This window comes from Hyaena hyaena, unplaced genomic scaffold, assembly GCF_003009895.1.
Source record: "Hyaena hyaena isolate Hyena2069 unplaced genomic scaffold, ASM300989v1 scaffold_1254, whole genome shotgun sequence".
Taxonomy (NCBI): domain Eukaryota; kingdom Metazoa; phylum Chordata; class Mammalia; order Carnivora; family Hyaenidae; genus Hyaena; species Hyaena hyaena.
This window is the reverse complement of record NW_024081888.1, coordinates 330,676-353,754: the sequence shown is the minus strand read 5'-3', so window position 1 is coordinate 353,754 and position 23,079 is coordinate 330,676. Positions and strand designations below refer to the sequence as shown.

At 34.8% G+C, this 23,079-nt stretch overlaps 1 protein-coding gene and 1 non-coding gene across 2 annotated transcripts in view; one reads left to right on the top strand and one right to left on the bottom strand.

The window, feature by feature from the left end:
* Positions 1 to 2,167: 2,167 nt before the first annotated feature.
* Positions 2,168 to 2,270, top strand: LOC120224810. Its single transcript, XR_005526664.1, has one exon. It is a non-coding gene; the product is annotated as a U6 spliceosomal RNA (small nuclear RNA).
* A 14,638-nt stretch (positions 2,271 to 16,908) lies between these two features.
* Positions 16,909 to 23,079, bottom strand: part of LOC120224809 (protein diaphanous homolog 2-like) — a gene marked incomplete at both ends in the record, with an annotated part of 326,022 nt that continues 319,851 nt past the window's right edge. Inside the window, one exon of the mRNA XM_039223066.1 lies at positions 16,909 to 17,004. Coding sequence (XP_039078997.1) covers positions 16,909 to 17,004 — 96 coding nt within the window. The remainder of the gene's footprint in view (positions 17,005 to 23,079) is intronic.

The window sequence follows — 23,079 nt, the reverse complement described above, 5'->3', positions numbered from 1 at the left end:
GGTACATAAAGATGCTCCCTATATTTGAACCATTGTAAAAACTGAGCTGTATAACATGATTTTATAATATCTTGGAAGATTTTTATCTCTTGATATCCATGTGCAACTTCTATTCACATAAAACAGATTTATTTGTGCTCACTAATGAATGGAGATATACATATATAGGCAATATTGAATTTGAAGAATAACACAAAACTCTAAAGCCTAACATTTACTACCCTTCATGTAGATGCTAGGGCACTCAAGAATCTTGAACTGATGTTTGCACAATGCATAACAATCACTTGATTCAGATATACAAAAAAGCAGCTGCTTTATAGGCTTAACCATGCTACATAATGCTGAGGATAGAACATGATAAATACCATGGCCAATTGAAATTGCATAAGCAATTTTAGCAAGTACAATGTAAGACATATGGCATCATGCAATGCCAAGTATTTTCACAAGTAACGGTGAGAGGTGCTGACCCAGGGCATAATGGGCCTCTCTAAAGAGCACCATGGGGGGACTCATTCAGATATTGGTCCTCCCATTCTTTGTTCTTCAGACTAGAGCCCTCACTCCATGCTTGTCATTTGAGTGGGGATTTAGTCAGATGAAATTCTCTAGGATTACAGTAGGAATTGTTTTGTTAAAAGGTTGGTAACCAATTGAAAATACAACCTTCTCCTACTCCTCCCCAACAATCTTCCTTTTGAATGGCCATCAGTTGTTTCACAAGATAAAATACATTTATATTGTGTAAAGTTGTTTACCTGCTAGTTAGCCAGGAAATATTATTTAGTTTTATTACTTTAATTACAAAAATCATAAAATAAAATGCCTATGCAATAAAAAAAGATTATGCAATGAATACCTATTTTCAAATTGCCTTGGGACTGTTTATGGAGTGGTTTGGCCTAAAGCAATTACTAAAACGAGATTTGAATGCAATTATAAATAGGTATAAGCTTTCCTTACATAACCTATATTTATATTATCAATAAAAGCTGAGACTTAAAGCTTGCAATAATAACTTTGTGGAGGAAGCAGGGCAAATTTATTATCTGTGATCCCTTCTTTATCTTTCCCTATTACATCTGGGATAACTCTGTAGTACTCAGATGATATGACTAAATCTTATTAGCGGAGGGTTTTTCTATTTTAAGCACAAATCTGGCATTTAAAAATTCCAAAGTAAAAAATTAACCTAGAAAATGTCAGGAAATTAAGCAAATTAAGAGATACTGTCAATAGCATGTAGTGCTGCCAAAGGACTAATAACCCCAGTTAAATAGTATCAGGAATGAGTAGTAGATTTTTCAAAAGTAGATACTAAAGTAAAAGAGACAGTTAATGTCAAAGCATAAAAGATATTTAAAGCACAATAGCTATTACATTAAGCCATCAGTCCTTTGATTATTATTTTATCATTTGTATAGTTGACACAGCTGGGTACAAATAGCAGTAAAAATCTATGAGGTTTTTAAATTATCAGTTTGCACCAGTGTTAATCATGAAGCATAACCAGTGCAAGTATAATTAAGATTCATTTCCAACTTAATGCATTTATCTATTTCAAAATTAGCTTCTTTAGGAAAATAAAAATGACAAAAATTGTCAATGATATATAATCTTTTCAAAACAGTCTTATTTCTTTTTAATTTAAAACTTTTTCTCTCCAGGAATGATTAAGAGGCAGGTAGTCCATAATATAAATTATTCATGTGAATTCTGTTTCAATTAGCCAAAGAAGAGTCATGAACATGAGAAAAACAAAGAGTTTTTTGACTTTGTTATTTTAGAAGGAGAAATATTTATACCACAACAAAATATTAGTTCCCTTGTTCTTCTGATACAGAATCCTGAGATTATTAAAGGAGAGTTAGAAGAGTAGAACCCTTTGGAGTACATATTGAATTTCTTGTTTAAATAATGAAGATGTAGTTCTGTGTAATCTAAAATTAATTTAAAACTAGTGAAAAGAAGTAATATTCTACTATCTCTTTTTGTTCTCTCCTATTCAAATTTAACAAGTGTTGGCTGCTTTCAGGAGGACAGCACACACAAAAGAATCAAATTAGATGTCAAAGTTGAATAAGCCAAGTTTGCCTTCTTTTATTATTTGAATGGGATTTAACTAATTTGTCCAATAACCTATTTTTTTGGGGGGGGATTTACCATGCTCGCTTTGGCAGCACATACACTAAAATTGGGAAAATAGAAGATTAGCATGGCCCCTTTACAAGGATGACACACAAATTCGAGAAAATTATCTTCTTTTCAGTAAAACTTAGAGCTCTGTAGAATGAACTTCAAAAGCAGTGACCATTTCATAAAGTGTGCTATTCAGATTGAAAACAAGTAAGATGGGAAATGAAAAGTGGAAGAATCACATAAAAGAAATGTATTAGAGGGAGGGGGCTAAAGAAGGCAACCCTTAGCAAAGTCCTTTCACTCTCTGCTCCAAATGCAAGTCAAATAAGACCTTTTCATGTGAGGCAATGCAGTCCTATGACTGAAGTATCATGAAAAATGTACTAGTGGCTTGTTTTCATTTTAGCTGCATTTTTTGACATCTTATGGCCTGTAGAGATATTCTGTGTATCACATACAGAAGACACAAATGCACTGTGTGTCATCTTTAAAGATGTTACTGGGACTATATTCATACAGCCTTTGTTTTGGGTTGTTTTCCTAACAGGAACAGTTGATTTGTAATTATTCATTTATACTCTCTTGCCCACTCCTCATTATTCCTACAAGCTGAAGAATCAACCATACTGAAATAAGTTAACAAAGAAACAATGTGCTTTAGAAAACATGACTGAAGCATTCACATCATTTAGAAGAGAAAAATCCCAGGAATAAAAGAGCCCATGCCTGCCTTAAAGCAGAAACTTCCCTGTAGAGAGAAATGGGAAGAAACAAAGGCAAATGCTACTGCAGCTGCATTATTTCTGAAATAGGACACTCAGAAAAGGGCGCAAGCTATTCATGTTTCTAGAAACATTATGTTTAATTCCTCTGCAAAAGATTTAGCAGCTTAGTGGAAAGAAGTAGCACATAAAGGAAAAAAAAAGCACAACAACCACGAAACAGAAATTTGCTTAAACTAATATTAGAAGGAAAATATTTCAGAAATTATTGCCTCTAATAATCTCATACTAAAGGCTAGAATAAAAGGTCATAGCTAATTGGCATAAAAGCATGTTTGAACACACAGGAAGTAAAATTCTGTGATGAATCCTACCCAATCACTGTTCTTTCTACCTTCAATAATGTCAGGACATGTATCACTAGAAAAGAACTAGAAAAGAAGCCACATTTCAAAATCCAGTTTTAGGGCACCTGGGTGGTTCTGTCAGTTGAGTGTCCCATTTTGGCTCAGGCCATGATCTCATGGTTCATGAGTTCGAGCCCTGTGTCAGGCTTGCTACTGTTAGCACAGAGCCAGCTTTGTATCTTCTGTGCCCCTTTCTCTCTCTCTCTGCCCCTTCCCCACTTGCTTTCTATCAAAAATAAATAAATCTTTAAAAGAAAAAAATTGAGCTTCTTTTCCACTCTAAGAAAACTTTTGCCATATTTAACTTTTATAGCCAAATCATCTAGGAAAACAAAACCTATTTGATGGTCAAGAATTGAAGTTAAGTCATTTAAAACGTTATCCATAATGGATAATAAAAATGCTTTCACAAGCATGATTGTGATTAAAAATCATAACTGATAAAAGATGCTACTTTCCAAGGGCTATGCTTTGTTTTAAATAAGCAGGTAAGTTCACACAGAATTACTTTTACTGGAGTTAACCTCCAAGTTAAACAAACAAAAAGTGAATGAACAGAGTTTCATGTTTTCAAAATATCAGAGAAAAAATTAACATATCAATGTAAGACAAGTACTTTTTAAAAATATTTTGCTTTACATGTCTTAATAATAAAGTTTTCTCCTAACAGTGGAATGTAATTGTGACCTATTTCAGTAAAATCTAATATATTATTTGAATGAATTTGGAGAGATAAAAATATTTTTTAAAGTACCAAACCTGACAAATGACCCTAGTTATTGAAATATCCAACTCTTTCTTTATTGAACACATTTATACCTGTCAAGCTGAAATTAATTATCCATTGTGGTCTGAGGAATTTTTAAGAAAAGGTATTTTTCTCTTTAAGTTTTTTTTGGAGTGTATACTTTCTGAGAGCAAAAAAATCATGTAGTCATTTGACAAATGTCTATACTAACTGATGAAATAATTTATGTAGCTATACAAAAGGTTTATCATTTGCTTGATGCTTTACTCTCTACCAGGAGTACTTATAAATTCTAGCAGTGATGACATCATAATCATAATTCAAAAAAGTCTAGGAACCAAGAGTCCATCCAGGAACTCTTCTTAGTCCCTTTGAAATGTCCTTCATTGACCCCTCTCTGACATCAAGACCTGAACAATTTTGCATAAAGTAAGAGAGGATTTATTTGGAACAGTTAAGTATTGTCAGTCCTGTTTATTTTCCTACAAGAGACAGAATGCTCAGACTTAAGAGAAGCAAAACAGACTTCAAATGATGTTGACACAATTATAGTTCCTCATTTTTTGTCAGTTTTTCTTCCCCACAATTAATGTGTGGAGTATCAGATTGGGATAATGGTGGTTGGAAACAAAGATAAACACAATTCTTTTGAAGCAACAGAAGAGAAGTGAGGAAAGTGATATACAAAGAGCTCCAGGACCACAAAGCAAAGTAAGTAAGAAAAAAAAAAAAAGAAACTGGAGACATAAGGATAATCTATAATGCATAGAATCTGTGTGGACAGCATTCAACTTAACCATAATTATTTTTCAGTGATTTGCATCTTCCTCTGCCAGGAAGTTCTAAATGAACCATGCAAGTGATCAATACTATTTGTGGCAAGTGAAAAAAAAATTCAAATTGCAAGATGTGATGTTTTTCTTCCTATTTGTCTTTTATATTTTATTTTATTTTATTTTATTATATTTTATTTTATTTTATTTATTTTTTTAGGGGAAACACATGTGATGAAGGGAGATGGGCATAGGGAAAGAGAATCTTAAGCAGGCTTCATGCTCAGCATGGAACTCAGAGTCGGGCTTGATCCCATATCCCTAGGAGCATAAGCCAAGCTGAAATCAAGAGTTGGATGCTCAACCAACTGATCCATCCAGGTGCTCCCGCAATTGGTCTTTTCTAATCGGATCCCACTTGAATTCAACACTGAAAACACCCCCTAATAATTTCCTAGAAACTTATTATTCTGGTTATTTCTAAATTTATTTTCTACATTGGACCATTATCTCAGTCATGAAGGATGGTCATCCTCTTGGTGCCTTCATGTTGTGGGTTTTTAGGCCTATTAACTGAACTTGTTTTATTTAATGTTCTCTATAAGTGCATGAGAGTTCATTTAAATTTGGACCATAAAATGAAAACTATATACTAGAAAAATTCTTTCAAAAGAATTTTTCTTTTCAATTCCAGCACGTTTCTTTGATTCCATCTATCTATTGGTGACAATAAAATGAAATCACATTTATTTTCAAAACACAGTCATCTTTTATTATGTTTGCCACTTAAAGTAGTACTGATATAGGCAACTGAAATGATGTCACAAATATAACTAAAATAAACATTGGGTTATCCATACAAAGTCATACTGCTTATCCCTCCTGATAGAAATTCCCCTTCATAGCTTAGATCCAAATATTTAAACATAATCATTTCATTAAGAAACAAGATAGACATGTATATTCTTGATTCTTGAGATGACTGCTAAAAATATAACAGTTATTACAACTTTGCAATGAAGATGAAATCCATACACAACAGTATTATCATTCTAAACAACGATATGAAAATCATATCCTTGTTTCTGTGTTTCTTCATTTCTTTGTGTCTGGGACATACACTGACTTTCTGAAACCACTGCAGAATTGTGAATAATGCATGAAATAAAAAAAAATCCCTGTTCATTGCTCACAGGGTACTGTATTCCTTGCTATATATTGCATCTATGTGAGACAAACAATAGAACAGACCATAACCCTAGAAATCTCAAGCTAAAACTTTCTCAGGTGGAAAGAGAAAATATCACCCTGGATTCTATATGTCCCTCAAATAAACAGTTAAAATCCTTAAAATACTCATATATACTAAATAAAAACTCTTAAACTTAAGAAAGATCTGTTCTGAGTAGATCTGTGAGAAAGCTGGAAAAGTTATTAATTACTTACATTTATGCTAAAGAGATTCACTAACTCCTGTCTACTTCCCCTTACAGAGCATATTTGCAGAATAATGAGAAGATACGTAAAACTTAAACAAAACGTTCTATTTTTCCTGTATTTTCTCTGATAGTATTAAGAATTTTTCCCTTTAAGCATTAGAAGTAGAAAAAATTGCGACTTGAGAATGACAAAAAGGTGGTACTCAAATGGAAGCACGAGGGATGTAAGAGTAATGACATATAATAATATATTGTGTTTTAGATAAACTCAGATTTTTTCTTTACTTGTCAAGCCTAAATATTACTAGTATAAAGGTCATCTGAAGGTAACATACATTGGACATTTAAGTTTGCCCATAAAATAAACTCAGCTTTAATGGAATTCCATTTACAGTGATGTAGAATGAAGTTTCTATTTCTTTCATCCCCTAAATTTCAAACTTTAGAGATAGCTTCAGGTATAATATATTGAAAAGGATTTAATGTAGATTTCAAATCTTTTTTTTTTTTTTTTTTTTTATAATCGTGAACTATTCAACACACAGTTATCAAGAGCATATATTAAACTGAGTTATGTGCTAGGTGCTAAAAATACATCATAATCTTTTAATAGTGAAACACAGTTTTAAGCCTTGTAGTATTCTAACACTTTGTATCATGTATATCTTTAAGAGGGTTGGCATTAGCATAACCTTACAAGGTTTCCTGGAATAGGTGAAACACTATATTAGGTTCAAAATCTCTGGACTCATGTTTTTGCAAACGCAAATAATACCAACGATTAATAATAAAAAAAACTTGAATCTCAAAAGAGTCTTATGGAGTTCAAGATACTCACTGTCCTTTTCCTTTCTTCCTTTACCTTCTACTCCTCTCATTTTAATGGACACAAGGAAAGGAATTACCAAGAGTTAAGATTCAAATTATTATACGCAAGAGAGGTGTGTTCAAAGGTTTCACAAAAATTAAAAGATGGGTGGAGGTACATTCATTTCCAGGTGAATCTAGCTACTGCAGCAGCAGATGGAATTTGGCTGATGAGGAAACAGAGTTTACAAATTCCTATCCCTGTTTAGGAAAATACACAATAATATACTACTGAATCCATATGAAAGAGATAAGCCCATAATCACAAACCACCAATTAAAATAATTATTCCCCTTTCATTTTGAAGGCAATTAGTTTCCCAGAAAATTCAAGGTACTTATTACAGTCTGATGAATACAGTGTTGGTTAATGTAGTTACAAATGCACAATGTCTATTCATATTAGAGTGGTCTCACCTGACATATAGGGTTCCAACCATTTATTCCCGAATTGAGGGTTTATAAAAGAAGCAGGTGGTTGTGTGAGCTTAACTACCAACATTACCATGCCTGTAAACTTTTGACATAGAATTAAAACTACCAAGGAAAATTTATCACTGCATAATAAGTGTTCTAACTTATCCCACATCCCAATATCTAAAGGAATCCTGCTAAATTCATATTCTCATTAAAAAATCAACTGACATTGACCTTATCACTTACTGGCCTGCAGAGATCACCCGAGAAGAAATGTGCAGCAGAGCTGATTATATTGTGCAGGAGAAGAGACAAGCAAAAGTGATTGAAATTTCTATAGAGAACATCATCAGTGCTTGCTTAGGACAATTTTGCATATAAATAGGGCATAAATGGTCTGTATTCAATTTGTTTTATAGTTGTGAAAGAATAATCAAGGACAGACCACATAGTAATCCTCTGTTCCTACCTTCCTTAATGCAAACCTAGATCTTATTAATCAATACATATGTATGCCTGTCCCGGAAATAAAATTTAATTTCCATAAATAAAATGAAAACAATCTATGTAATTAATATAGGTATATACTTTGTCATAAAATTCACATGTAGTGTTGAAAAAAGATGACACTAAATTAAATGGACTTAAAGGGGTGCCTGGGTGGCTCAGTTGGTTAAGCAGCTGACTTCGGCTTAGGTCATGATTTCACAGTTCATGGGTTCGAGCCATGTTGGGCTTTGTGCTGACAGCTCAGAGCCTGAAGCCTGCTTTACATTCTGTCTCCATGTCTCTCTGGCCCTCCCCCTGCTTGTGCTCTGTCTCTCTCTCTCTCTCAAAAATAAATATATTTTTTTAAAAAAAGGTCTTCAAAATTAGGTAAAATTATTATGAATTCCTAATAGTTAAATCCAATGGATCCTTTCCATTCCTTCCTTATTTTATTGGTTCTCTTGGCTATACATGATGTTAGTTGGCATTTTCTCTTTGAAAAGTGATAACACAGTAGCTTTCTTTCTCCTCACACCTCCATAACCAACCTCTTTCGTGCTCTTTTTCATGTGTTCCAAGCTTCCACACTAGTTGCATAAATTGGTGGTTTTCAACTTTTGTGGCACATTAATATCTCCTGAATAATTTTGATTTTTTTAATTTGATTTATTTTGGAGAGGGAGAGAGGGAGAGAGAGCGAGAGAGAGAGAATCCCAAACACGCTCCATGTTCAGCACAGAGCCCAATGTGGGCCTTGATCTCACGGCCCTGGGATCATGATCTGAGCCCAAATCAAGAGTCAGACACTTAACTGACTGAGCAACCCAGGCACCCTTGCCTGAATAACTTTTAAAACATACCACTGCCCAGATTCTGACTCCACAGTTTGTATTTAATTTGTCCAGAGAGGAACAGGATGTGGTTATTTCTTAGAAGTTCCTCAAAGTGATTGATTCCAGTGTGTAGCCAGGGGTGAGAACCAGTGCCACAAATGTTTGTTTTCTCAAAATTATCTTACCCATTCTTGTATATTTATCTATGACCTGAATGTTGATCAATTCTCCAAGATTCCTATTATTTACCTTTTAGTTATTGCCAAGAGGTGCCAAGCTAACTAACACTACTGAGAACACTAAGTGAGGATTATTTGATTTGCTACTTCTTCACCTTTTCCTTTCCTCATCTCAAGAAAATCACATATATACTATGACCCACCCACTCCTGACTTTCACCAGTTGCAAACCAGTTGATTCTAAAGTTGACAAAGATTTTCTGAAGATGGTCTTATCCTTTGTCTCTGTCCTCACATCTCCCCCAGCTTCTACCCAGTTAACTTAAGAAAACCTTTCTTCAACCCCCAATCTATTCTCTCTTTATATGTGGCCACAAATGTCTTTCATTTTAACTTATGAGACAAGTCTCTCTGCATTAGATGATTATGAATCACATATCGCACAATAAATGAGAAAGTGCTTTGCAAACTCTGTAAAGCACTAGGTATGCTAACATATTTGAATTATGTCATAGAGTATATGCTCAATAAATACAATTGAATTAAGAGTGGAAAAGGCTACATGTTTGTAAATGAAACTAGACATACTAATTTATGATTAGCAACTCCTTCAAGACCCTTATAAGTGTCTAGAGTTTCCTCTCAGAATTTCTAGAAGAGACACAATTTACCTTATCACTTCCTACTTTTCTCTACAAAAGATATTCTTCATTTTTTAATCCATTAGAACCTTGCTCTTGACTTTCACTGTTCCACTGAAACTGCTTGGGAAAAGATCAACAGTTACCTGCTAGTTGACAAACCCATTGGTCTATTTCAGTCATCAATTTACTTAACTTCCTGCAGAATATGACCCTGCTGACTTTCTCCATTCTGAAATTCTGTCTACCCTCGGTATTCTAGATGTCAAATTTTTGCAGCTTCTCTTCTTTTCTTTCTAACTCCTTTTCCCCTCAATGTCCTTTGTTGATTCCTCTATTTGCCTCTTCAATACTGTTATTCCCAAATACTCTGTTCTTGGCCTACTTACCTCTCATTGGACATACTGTTTCTAGGTAATCTCAAGGTTTCTATAACACTATATATATAAATGCCCCCCCCCCCCAATCTGTTATTTCCATCCTCAACCCCTCTTGCTTTTCTGTGTGTGTGTGTATGTGTGTGTGTGTGTGTGTGTGTATGTGTACATATTTATGTAATCCTCTACTTAAAAAGCTCTACTGGTTATTTGTTGTGACAAACTTCCCATCATTGCCACTGTACCCTTCCCTAGCTCCACTGCATGTATTTGCCATTTCCTTTACCTAAAATGCTTACTCCTCCTGTTCTCTCCCAAGTAAACTACTATTCATCCATCAAAACACAATTCAAATGCCACTTTCATTATGAAAGATATCTTAAATTCTCTAGGCAGTTAGTTTCTCTTTTAGCACTCTCTGCATATATATAACATAACATTTATATTGTGTATATATCTGTCTGTGAATGCTTGAATCTAAGACCCATGTTTTATCCATTTTTACACTCCAGGGCCCTAGCACTATTGCCTGGGCCATAGTATTTGATCAATAAATGTCATTTGGGTAAATGCCCCATTTTAATTTGCTTGCATTATGCCATTTTTTACTAGATTTGAACTGCACACTGCAATATAATTACTACAGACAGAATGGGGTTTAGTTGGCTAGTCCAAGATTTGAACACTTACAAAATAGAAGAATGAGGAACCTCATTGGAAATAACTCATCCTAAGGGGGAAAGAAGTAAGCAGTTTGGTATTAATGACCAGCTTGACCTTGTAATAATAAAAACAAACAAATACAAAGCCCCAATAGAACTTGGTCATCAAAAAACGAGGATGATACTGAGTGCTACATGGATTATGTCATGGGCTTGTCTATGGGCATTATATGAGGCCAAATCCTACAGCGATCAAGAGGAATGTAACTTAAAACTCAAAGCTGTTTCCCTCAAAATGTAAGACTTTAAGAAACAAGCTAGTGCTGCTTGGTATACTGGTTAAGTGTCACAGTAAAGGAAGAGAGAGATGTTTCCCCCTGCTTTGTCACTGATCACTGTCAAACTCTGGCATCATGAAGGCATGGAAATGCCCATTGCTAAAGCAAACAGCAGGCATGGAAATGCATGGTATTAGAGGTGGAGGAGAAGAAAATTAATGGGTGACTATTTTTGTGAAATGCCTCCTGAGAGCCTCTCAGAATGTTGCAGAGGTCGCTTATAGGCAGTTGAGGTCTTGAAAGTGTATGTGAAGACAAGAAGCAGGAAAATGTGAGTTTTGTTATTTATGCAAGGTAGAGAGGCCCAGGAAAATGTGGGATTTGGGTTTTGTTTTATTGTAAATATATTTTCCCTAATACCTACAGGTGTTTTTTTTTTTTTTTTTTTTATGTTTCTTGTCCCTTATCTGTTCTCAAGTGGTAAATTATACCTTCTCATTTATATTGTTATCTTGATGATCCATAAAAGTATAATTGTGTGTCCCCTGAGTTTCTTTTATTTTTCAAATTTATTTTCCTGGTTACCCTGTCTAGTTCTAAAACTGAATTACATTTATTCTGGTCCTGGCTTCATTTCTTCATAATGCTACTTTTATGTGATTTTTAAATTTCTATAACTATATACCAAAATCTAGTAATAGCCAAAATAGTTGTTAGGTATCTATTGCTAAGAAGAATTGTTTATATTTACTTCTAGTGGGCAAAGAATGAAGAAGTCAAGTTGGTTGAGAGAAGAGAAGCAAGTTCTAAGTATCAACAACAGGTATTCAGTAATAGAACAGATATGGCATTGTGTATTTATAGTTTAAGTGTGTTTTTCAATCCTGCAAAGTTTTCCTCCATGTGTTTTTTTCTTCCAAAGCTTATCTTTGATGCTATAATGACAAAGTCAGGAATACTTATTGGTAATTCTTTCCAAAGTGGATTGTAGCTATGGAACTTATCATCCGGAGTGCTAACAAAGGCTGTAGCAAAGAGGGTCCAGAAAGGTTCAGCAAAATTCATAAGGGATAGATACATACTAGGTTATTAAGGAAAAGTGAGATGTTCCTTTCACCTACCAAACTCCTAAAAGCACAGTCCATATTCAAAGGATGCAAATCTGAGAGGCAAAGGGATGGGGGTGGGGAAAGCTACTCTAACTCCTTGGCTACACAAGCACTTGCTTCCTCTCTCATAACAGCACATATAAAAATACATTGCAATTTTATCATACAGCTTACATTCCTGTTTTCCCAAAGGCATGTGAGCTCCTTGAGGCAAGTGTCCTGATTGGTGCTATACCCTTAGTACCTAACCCAATACATGACACCGAGGAAGCATCCTACAGAATTGTTCATTTGTCAAATGAATACTATTAATCCCTGTAGCCTCATTATCTACTCACTGCTTAATTCCTGCATTCTGGTTCCCAGTTCCATCCAAATATTGAAAAGATGCTCTTAAAAGATTGATAGAAAAGTCCCAAATGGCAAATCATTGGTCTTTATCTTTTTTGATTCTGCCATAGCATATGTCATTGTTGAAAATGCCCACCTTTTATGCTTTCTTAATACTTCCCTTTTCCTTTGCTCCTAGAATAATGTTCTGCTTCTCTTCCCACCTGCTCAAAGACTCCTGGTCTATCTTCTTTGCTAGTTCTACTTTTAGCCCCCAAGTGAGGACATTTTCAAAGTTCTGTTTTTTGATCCTTCTTTTCTTAATAGTCACTCTAATAATCCCCTCCAGTTCTGTACTATAACCAGAAGTCGCACAAACTCAACCATCTTGTGATGAAATCTATATTTATATTTCCAAGAAATTTCTGGCCCTCTTGATCTCAATGCTCTACTGTCACTTTCAGTTTCACATTCATAAAACTTACTTTATCTCCCATTACCACTCTTTTTCCTGATCTTAATAGTTTTCTTTCATAATTTAACTGTCCTTTCAGCTAATCAAACTCAAAACCCTAGGATTATCCTTGACTCCTGGCTACCCTCTTCCCCTAAATTATCTCTCTTAATTAAGGGTATGATAGTAGACTCTAATTCATCACTTACATTCTTATACATTAAATGCCTTAATATATTGCTTTGATCATGTTCCTCCACTGCTTAAAAACCTTCAATATATCCCCATTGCCGAAAGAATTATGTGCTAACACCTTAGACTCTTATTCAAGCATTCTATGTTGTAGCACCAACTTACTTTTCCAGAATTATCTCCATACTTCTATATTTCATATAGCTTATTTTCTTACTAGGCATACTATCTGCCATGTTACCAAAGTGCTTTGCATTTTCTTATTTCTGTATTTTTATTTTAAAAAAATGTTTATTTACTTTGAGAGAGAGAGAGAGAGAGAGAAAAGACGAGCAGGGAAGGGGCAGAGAGGGAGATGCAGAATTGGAAGTAGGCTCCAGGCTCAGAACTGTCAGCCCAGAGCCCAAGGCGGTGCTCAAAATCACCAACTGGGAGATCATGACCTGAGCCAAAGTCAGATGCTCAACTGAGCCACCCAGGCACTTTTCTTAATGACATTTCATTTGCACATTATCCCTACCTCTAATTCCAACTGCTGAAATCCATACTCATCCTTCAGAACCTTTTCTTCCATGACTCTTTTTCTGATATATCTAATAAGGTATATTTCCCTCATCTGAACTCAGAAAGTATACTAATATACTTCTTGTATAATACTTATTATTTTCTGCCTTATTCTGTAAATTTTCTGTATTTTTTATCTTTCCCACAAGACACAAGAGTCTTATAATTAAGGAAATCTTAATTGTTTTTACATTTTCCTCCAATATCTAGCATATACTTTTCACAGATCAGATGTAAAATAAATTAATGAATTTTAGGGGCTCATTTCCTAATCTAGGAGTTTGGTATTAACAAAATTTATAATCTGGGTTGATATTCAGCTGGTTTGTACTAGTACAACTATAGTGGCTACTTACTGGCTGTGTATATTCTCACTGGTTGAAGTCTGTGCTACTCTAGTTATCAATATTCTTTTCATAAGTATTCCTTTATAATAGTCTCCTTTGAAATATATCTTTTGCGGCTCTGAAAACAACATTCTCAGTATTTGGACTAGATGCAGTATTTGGGAGCTTTGAGATGCCTAATTTGGTAGCTCCTGGGGAGGGGACACAGGCTCAGTGTGAAATATTTATAATTTAGGCAATCAATCATGCCATTTATTAATATTTTGATTTTCTAGTGAAGAATATAAACCATCACCTCATTTTGTTGAAATGCTGAATTGAAAACACTGCAATTAGAAGCACAATTGTAGATATCTGTATTTTACATATCACAATTTCCATCTGTAAGTGATAATAATGGATATGGCAAGCAGAGCAGTACATCTGCTGTTTGTGGCTGACTCTGATTTCAGATTTTTTGGCTATTTCTTCTTATTTTATTTTACTTGATAAAAATAGCCTTCTTTATAATTTGATTTTTTCTGACTTTATCTTATCCTATTGAAATAGATGTTATTTCAAAGGAGCAAGGGTTTTGGTGTTGACCAAGGAAAATATATATAAAGTCAATGGGGCATTGAAAAGGAACCAAGTAAGGTACCTAAGAAAGTGACAACAAAAGGAGGCCAGCAAGAAAAGATGATCTAGTTAGGAAGTCAGAAACAAGGAGGAAGTCTGGGGAAATCCCCAGTTCTGTTGCTTTTAGAAAGAGGCAAGCAGGCAGGAGAGTTTTTGGCAGACTTGTCAATGGTGTGCCATCCTCCGAGTTTCCCTCATTTGAACACTGATGCTCAAGATGCTTTATCAATCATTGCCACTGTCTACTTCTACTTTCTTTATACTGCTGGATATTTGCATTGGCTGCTGTCACTTGGAATGACTGCCAGGACTAGATGTGCTGATATTTTTCACCCTGTGTGTTCCTGGAGGCATTGTAGCTACAAACCAAAGGAGGCCCCAATTTGGAATTCATACTGTAAAATTATGCAGTTTGTGAATCTATTGTCAGTATTTCACACTTGATGACACTATATCCCTTGAGTACCAAACTTACAGAAACCCTGTGGAATGATCTCTCTCTTTCTCAGTACAATCTCTCTAGAGTCAGTATGAGATGTGAGATTAATCAGACAGGGGCCTTAGCAAATATATATTAAAAATAAACAGCCTAGGGGTGCCTGGGTGGCTTAGTCAGTTAAGTGTCCGACTTTCGCTTAGGTCATGATCTCACGGTTCGTGGGTTCGAGCCCTGCGTCAGGCTCTGTGCTGACTGCCAGCTCAGAGCCTGGAGCCTATTTCAGAGTCTGTGTCTCCCTCTCTCTCTGACCCTCCCCTGTTCACGCTGTCTCTCTCTCTCTCTCTCTCCTAGAAATAAATAAAAATATAAAAAAATAAAAAAATAAAAATAAACAGCCTAGAAAGATAATGGGAGTTCTTTTATGGCACAGAATAACATGCTTATACTTATCAGCTGCTTATCAGAGAACTGACTTGATAAAAAATTATTTCAGTTTGCTTTTCACTATTAATGCTTTGATAGTTTAAGAAATAACAGTGGTTTCTATTTTCCTTAAGAGGTGGAAGGGGTCTCTGATAGCATGGTAGAAATTTTCATTTTACAGATAAAGACTGAGGATAGATGGAATGGCTGTTTTAGTGTTACAGATTAGTAGTGCTCCTAGTATTCTGCTTTGCATCATTACCTTAAAGATTAATATGAATATACAAATAGAGATTTTACTTTTCTTTCCACCAGTCTTTCACTCTTTTTGTACGCCATATCCAATGTCTTTATATCCATCAAAGTTCACCCAAATGCAAAATAGATGACCATAACATGTATTCTTGTCTTCCACCATAAATTTCACCATTGCCACAAGCCTTCCTGGACAATTCTGTACTGGGCTCCATTGCCTTCAACTGGTTTTTTGCAGTACAGTGGTTTGAAAGAGCTACCACTTTCCACTCTGAACACATATGATGGTTTCCAGTCCAAATACAAAATATTTTTTTGAATTGCAGGCTATTCAATGTAAATCTTATTTATCTAAATTAAGTAGAATTTATATGTTTACTATTAACTTTTACATTTACTTTTCTACATAGCTCCATCGCCCACTAAGAGGACTTTTAAAATCAATACACCTAATTTCTTCTTCTTCTTCCAAAAAGATATAAATTAAAAATATAGAAATTTCCTTAAAGGAGGAGGTGTATAGCTCCTTGGATTATTCTGAAAGAAGCTATTACCTACCTCAGTCCTAGGGTATGAACAGAGAAGACAGACAACTTTTGTACTACTTGAGTGAGGAAGGCTATTTGGCTTCTTTTATGTTTTTCTTTCCCTTAGATCAATTTTCATAATCTGGTTTTGTTACTAATCAAAAATGTATGAAAAAGGGGTTCAAATGCTTTCAGACTTTTGGGGATCTTACATTATCTGTTCCTCTCCTCTCTTTGTTAACATGGAGAATGGCAAATTGATTGTATTACAGAGCCAAAATGACCTCTAGAAAGAAGTATAATTTCAGTTTCCTTACCTGTAAATAGCTAGTATGACATCACTAGGGCAAATTACTTTTAATGATTTAATTACATTTATGGTTTTAAGCTACATTCCACCCAAACCACATGCACAAAAAATAACAATGAAAATATTTAATATGAAACCCAGCAGGAGTCCTTGTTTCTGAAAATTTTTGCAAAGTCTATAGTTATTTGAATATACTTTTACCAAGCTGAAACTTGTTATCACATAGACATAGAAGCCTGTTGAGATTTCACACATGAACTGAGATCATCTGTTAAAACAATATTCATAGGGAAGGTTTTTCAGGGCATGGTATTTGGCTAAGAACATTCACATTTTATAATCTCATGTAAGCTATAATGGATTTTACCTGGATTCCTTGGAATTCGCTTTCTGCGATCTCGGAATGCTGCACCTGATTGTAGGGCTTCCAGAAGATTATCCATTACTCCAGTCTCATCACCCTCTGGAGGGGATAGTAGAAATCAGAATTAATATTGGAGCAATTAAAGTTAAACTACAGGAAAATAAAGGGAAAAACTCCTGTCAGATTTACATTATATCCCTAAATTAAAGACATATATCTGTTTAAGCCTAATGGATCCTGTCAATTTCTAGCACCACAGACTACTTTGCTTATTATGCACCATTAAGCAAAATTCATGCCAATCCCACTGTTCTTTCAACTTAAGGACCTTGTCTTTTGTATTATTGATGACACACTCAGTATGCAAATAAACAGTAGCTGATCAGCTACTGCTGAGTTCCTGTTAAGATTCTCTTAAGACATTCCTAAGCAAGAAACCACTGACCTGGCTTAATACAATCAATGTGCAGGGCATGATTTGATGAAGCGGAGTTACACAAGGTTAAATACTGATTGTATTAATACCATCAACATTCAACCATCATCTGCGATTATCTCAAAAGACACTATTTTCTAAACACATTTGCATTCAATTTGTACCTAATCCATATCCTTTACCCATTTCAAAATGCTGACATTGTAGAAGGAAAAGGTGACCAAATCATTTGAAAGGCCGCATTTTACATTTGAGAGACATTAGCCAGAGTCTCATCATCCCTTTTAGAATGCTGTTGTGTTTCTAATTTTTTCCTATGGGAAAGAGCTGCTAAGATTCCATGAGCAGGGTATTCAAAAGATGTATATGGAAATTCCTAATGGAAATACACTTAAAACATTTTACCCTACTCTTATCTTTGACAATTCTGGACATCAAAAACACATTTAAGATTTATTAGAGCATTTGCCTCAAGGTGTTTATTGCCAGAAACTCTAATACACTGTGGACAATCCACAAGTGAGCTGAGGCCCATCTTACCATCCAGCCTCGCTGATGATAAAAAGCATCCTAACTAACTGGTTAATTTGAGTGGTAGCTCAATGTGTGGGTCTAGGTTAGAGGACATTTGTAGGCAGAAAGGTTAAGAGAAGACAGGAGTGAAGGAGAAGAAACTGTTTTTGATGCTATTCTAAAGTTAAATTTAAATCCTACTTTGTTTAAAGAATGACTACAGGGTATCAGATCACAGAAGAAAAAATTCTCTTATGGGGCAAGAACAAGCTAAAACCTCTTTTGATTATGCCCTTTGTTTGACTTGAGATTTCTTCAATGTTACATCAATCATTTGTTCTTTTAAAATGAATTCACTAGGACATGATATTAAATAAAAAACAAAGGGAAGCACAGCGGTTCTCGGGTCTAATATTTGGTAAAAACAGAAAAAATGAAAGGAAAGTAGAACCCCAATGACTAACCAGGGAAAGGGGATTATGCACATTTAGGAATATTAAAGCTGCAGACACATCTAAATGGTCACCTGCTATCTATAATAGAAAGAAAAGAGGAACTGAAAGTAATTTGGCATGGCTAGAATGTACCTGGGAGAATTACATTTTATGCAGGAATCACTTTACATTTGTTGTATCTTTTAATCCGACAACACATTGAAATAGGTTTTATTTCTGTTTTTCATCTGGGGATACTGAAATTTAGAGTTAAAAGCATCTTGTTTCAGATCACACAGCTGGCATGTGGAGGGGCCCACGTATGAACCCAGGTCAGTCTTGACACCAAGACCAGCCCTCTTTGCATGCAGCTAGCAGAGGACAGAATGGACTGGGCATATGGTGACCAGATGATAAAAGATCATCATTTCATGATATGCGTTTGAGTACTTTTCTGTAAGTTAACACTCTCCAGTAGAAATATATAATGCAGGCCAAACATGTGAGCTGCATAATTTTAAACTTTCTAGTAGTCATATTTAAAAAAAATAAAAAGAGATGAAATTTATTTTCATATGTTAAATAAATGTTTAACTCATTTATATATATAATCATTTGTTTTTTACATTCTTTTAATCAGATTAAATCTCAGAAATCGAATGTGTTTTTATTTTGACACATTTCACTTCAGATTAGCTACATTTCAATTGCTTGTTACTTTTATGTGGCTAGTGGCTACTGTATTGGTAAACATAGCTATAAGCAATAGGAAGTGACTTGATCAGATTTACATTTATTTATTTATTTAATATAGTTTATTGTCAAGTTGGTTCATATAACACCCAGTGCTCATCACAACAAGTGCCCTCCTCAGAGCCCATCACCCATTTTATAGGTCTGAGAAAATATGATTATATTTTGAACAGCATTTAGGTAGAGATATCCAGTAAGCAGTTGAAAATATTGGTCTGAAACCCAGGATTGAAGTCTGGGCTGAAGCTAAAGATTCGAATACTGTTGGAAGATTCATGAGATCACCCTGAGGTACTCTACAAGAAGAGACCATAGGATGCAATTCCCGAGTACCTCAATTTTTATTAGGCAGTCAGAAGAAGTAGAATTGTAGAGAAGACATAAAGGAATTTCTAGAGATATAGAAGTACAACCAGAAGCAAACCATAGTATAACTGAATTTCATGTATCATTATAAAAAAGTCATTATAAATACCATGTAGAAAAACAAATATAGGTATAAAAGTGAAAAAAACCTGACTACAAAATGGTATGTATTTGTCACTTTACATAAATAATGTTCAAACATTAAAAAAATTATAACATAAAGATATGGAGGCTATTTCATTAGAATTCTTTAATGTATTATATATACATTTACTAAAAAGATGGAACAAATATGATATAGAGAGGAATTAAAAATAAATTCCTTTACTTAATTAATGGTTGCCAGCTGACAGCACCTGTCAAAATATTATGCTAGATTATGGTTTCTAAACCTTTTTTCCCATTATCATTTCTCTCCTCCCCCTTTTTAGAAATTTTTCCTCATCCCCCCACCATTTAAATTTAATACAACAGATGTACTGCATATCTGTTTACATAATGTGGCCCTTTGGAGGGTCACAAACAATTGTAATATCTAAGCTTTTTCTCTGCCCACCTCCCCAAGAACAAATATTCATCCACTTGGGGGTGATATACTGTCTCTGATGAGAAGGCATGTGCTAGATGGTTCTTAAAAAAAAAGAAAAGAAAAGAAAAGAAAAAGGCTAGGTCTCTGTAAATATCATTGATGTATTAAAAGAAAGAAATGTAGGTTTCAATCCACCATTACTTTTTCTTTTGCTCCATAACTTTTCATGAGTTGAGAGATTTTCCTGAAATACATAGCCTGAAGGAATGAAGGGTTTATAAATATCATAGAACTGATTTATATTTCAGTTACTCTTTCTAAAACAAAATGGGAGCTAAAATGATCATTTGAAAGACATTATCCTTTATTTTAAATGAATTTCAGTGAAATTTGGTATGCAGTTGAATTGTGTGAGGTTGACAATTCACTTAGAATTTCCAAGTTCATAGAACTATTAATTCTTACTTGGACGTGCTTTGTAATGAGTAGTTGTTTTTATTTTCTATTTCTTAGTCTATGAGGTCAAACTCAGGGAAAAAATGTCTTTTTTTTTCATTGAAAAGGAAAATAGTTTTATTGAATTGCATAGAAAATTGTGTTTTTTTACTTCTTTCAAAACTTATTTTACTGAGTGAAAGAATATCAAGGAAAAATTGGTAATGCTTTTTGGCCACTAAAATGGTAATATATGGGCATGTCTGGGAAGTAACAATTCAGAGGCAAGTTTCTAACATTTGATCCTGAAATTAGATCACAGGCAGTATTAAGGAGCTAGCTAGGCATGTTACATGCAGTCCACTGGGGCTCTGTGTGAGCTACATATCTTTGGGTAAAATGAAAGACATGGAATATACCTTCTATTTCATGTTTCCAACAGTGTTGGTCATTCAGTGGATACAGAATGTCTGTTGACCTCAAATTTTCATCAACATTTACCTCTGTTGTGTTCATTTAATCTTCCTCAGAAGAGTTTGGAGATGCCACAGATTAATATTAGTTCTAGGTAAATTAACTATATCTGGAACACCTTTGTGCAAGACTATTCCCCAATGGGTAGCACAAACTTATTTAGAGGCAATTCTCTGTGGGCTTCTCAAATTTCTGTGCATTTTATGAGCACAAGTATTGATGACCTTTTTTCTGGACTATCTTTTTATAGTTAACACCCTTGAAAGATACAGTGTCTCCCTTCAGAGCCGATGGTAGGTCTGTTTGTTTTGAGGACAGATTATATTTTCCTCTAGGGAAATTTCAGGCAGTTTACTTTCATTTTATTATAAATGATTTGGGTTCCTCAGAAGTAACACAAACCCACTGTGCGCATAGCATCCACTTGAGCTCACCTTGGTATTGCCATGGGGGAGTTGGAAGGCAAGGGAAAACAATATGAGCATGAAGCTCACACTGCTGGCTGTACCGTGAATGACAGAATTCTTTGTCTCTGACCCTGGAGTCTTGTTTCTTTTGCAAGCATTCCTGAAATTAAGGCAGCTTGACTTGTTAGCATACAAGAAGGGTAAAATCTCTGACCCTTCACAGTTTTTGAAAATGCTCTGAGGGGTGCTGGGTGGCTCAGTCGATTGACTGTCAGACTTCAGTCAGGTCATAATCTCCCAGTTCATGAGCCCAAGACCCATGTCAGGCTCTGTGCTGACGGCTCAGAGGCTGGAGCCTGCTTGGGATTCTGTGTCCCCTCCTCTCTCTAACCCTCTCCCACTTGCTCTCTGTCTCTCTGTCTCTCTCAAAAATAAATAAACATTTAAAAAATGCTTTGAAATCGCCTTTCATTTTATAAAACATTTTAAATTACAAAATCCCTTATTCTTCTAAGAACCTAACACTTAGTGCCTTGGACATTCCCATCACCTAAGACCCAACTCCAGTTCATTACTCCTAAAAAATGACTAAACTAAAGCCAATACTATAAAATTTATTTCCTAAGATCCTAACAACCTGGGCATATGGCTTTAATTCACTATAGCCTCCTTGAATTCTCAATTGTATAGTTAAGGCTTTCTGGAAAAGTTGAGCTGCTCAAAAGTTGAAGAAGTTATCAAAAACAAATCAGTATAAAGTGACTCAAAAGAAACAAAATTAAAAGGCTTCTTACTGAGGGTAGGAGCATACCATGTGTGTCTAGAAGAGTTGCAGAAGACTCTTCATGGAAGATTTATGGAAGAATCAGGGCTTAAGATAAGCCTCTGAAAACATTACATTAAAAAGGTTGAAAAATGACTGGTTTGAAGACATTATAATCTGGATGTATTAACTCCTAGGACACACACGTGTTCACTTGCTTGCTCTGGGTGTGTATGTGTGTAAGTTTATAAATATTGTAATGCATAGATCTTAAGTATACATTTTGATGAATTGTGACAAGTACCTACACCCACGTAAGCACTACCACAAGCAAGATATTGAAACTTTCCATTACCCCCAGAAAGTTCCCTCTTGCCTCTACCACTCAGAGGCAATATTTACTCTGATTTTTATCATCATATATTAGCTTTACCTGTTCATATCATATAATTTTAAGAGAGTAAAATGTGTCAAAGTTGTTTTGGCTAAGTATAGCTACCTGAAGTCAAATATGCATGGTCTGCATGATAAGCCACAGTAAGAACAACACAATTGAAATGTATGGGAGTTATAGTTGGATAGGTAAGATCAGAGTAAAGTTCTAAAGGGCTTTGGATATCAAAGTAATAAATTTGAATGTGCTTCAAAGGACTCTAAAAAGCGAGCAAAACAGTGAAATGATAAGATAACATTTAAGGTCAGCCTCATAGTCGTAGACAAAATGGGACACAGTGGGAGATAAATCAGTTATACAAATAATGCAATTAATTTGTAGTGACAAATATTATTCTGCATATAACCCTGGGCAAAATTTTGGCATTATTGGTGAAGGACTAAATACAAAAATAAAATGGGTTTTGTTAGCAAGGTCATGAGTAGTAGTAAATGTAAGTTGGCAGCATAAGAAGGCAGTGATAAATAGAGTACAAGAAAAATCAATGTTAGATTCAATCTTTTTCACACTATCTATTATGCTCCAGAGTAAGACCACGCTGCAAGATCCATGGATTTGTAGATGGCACAAAATTATAAGACTGTTCACCTATCAAAAAGGAGAGAAACAA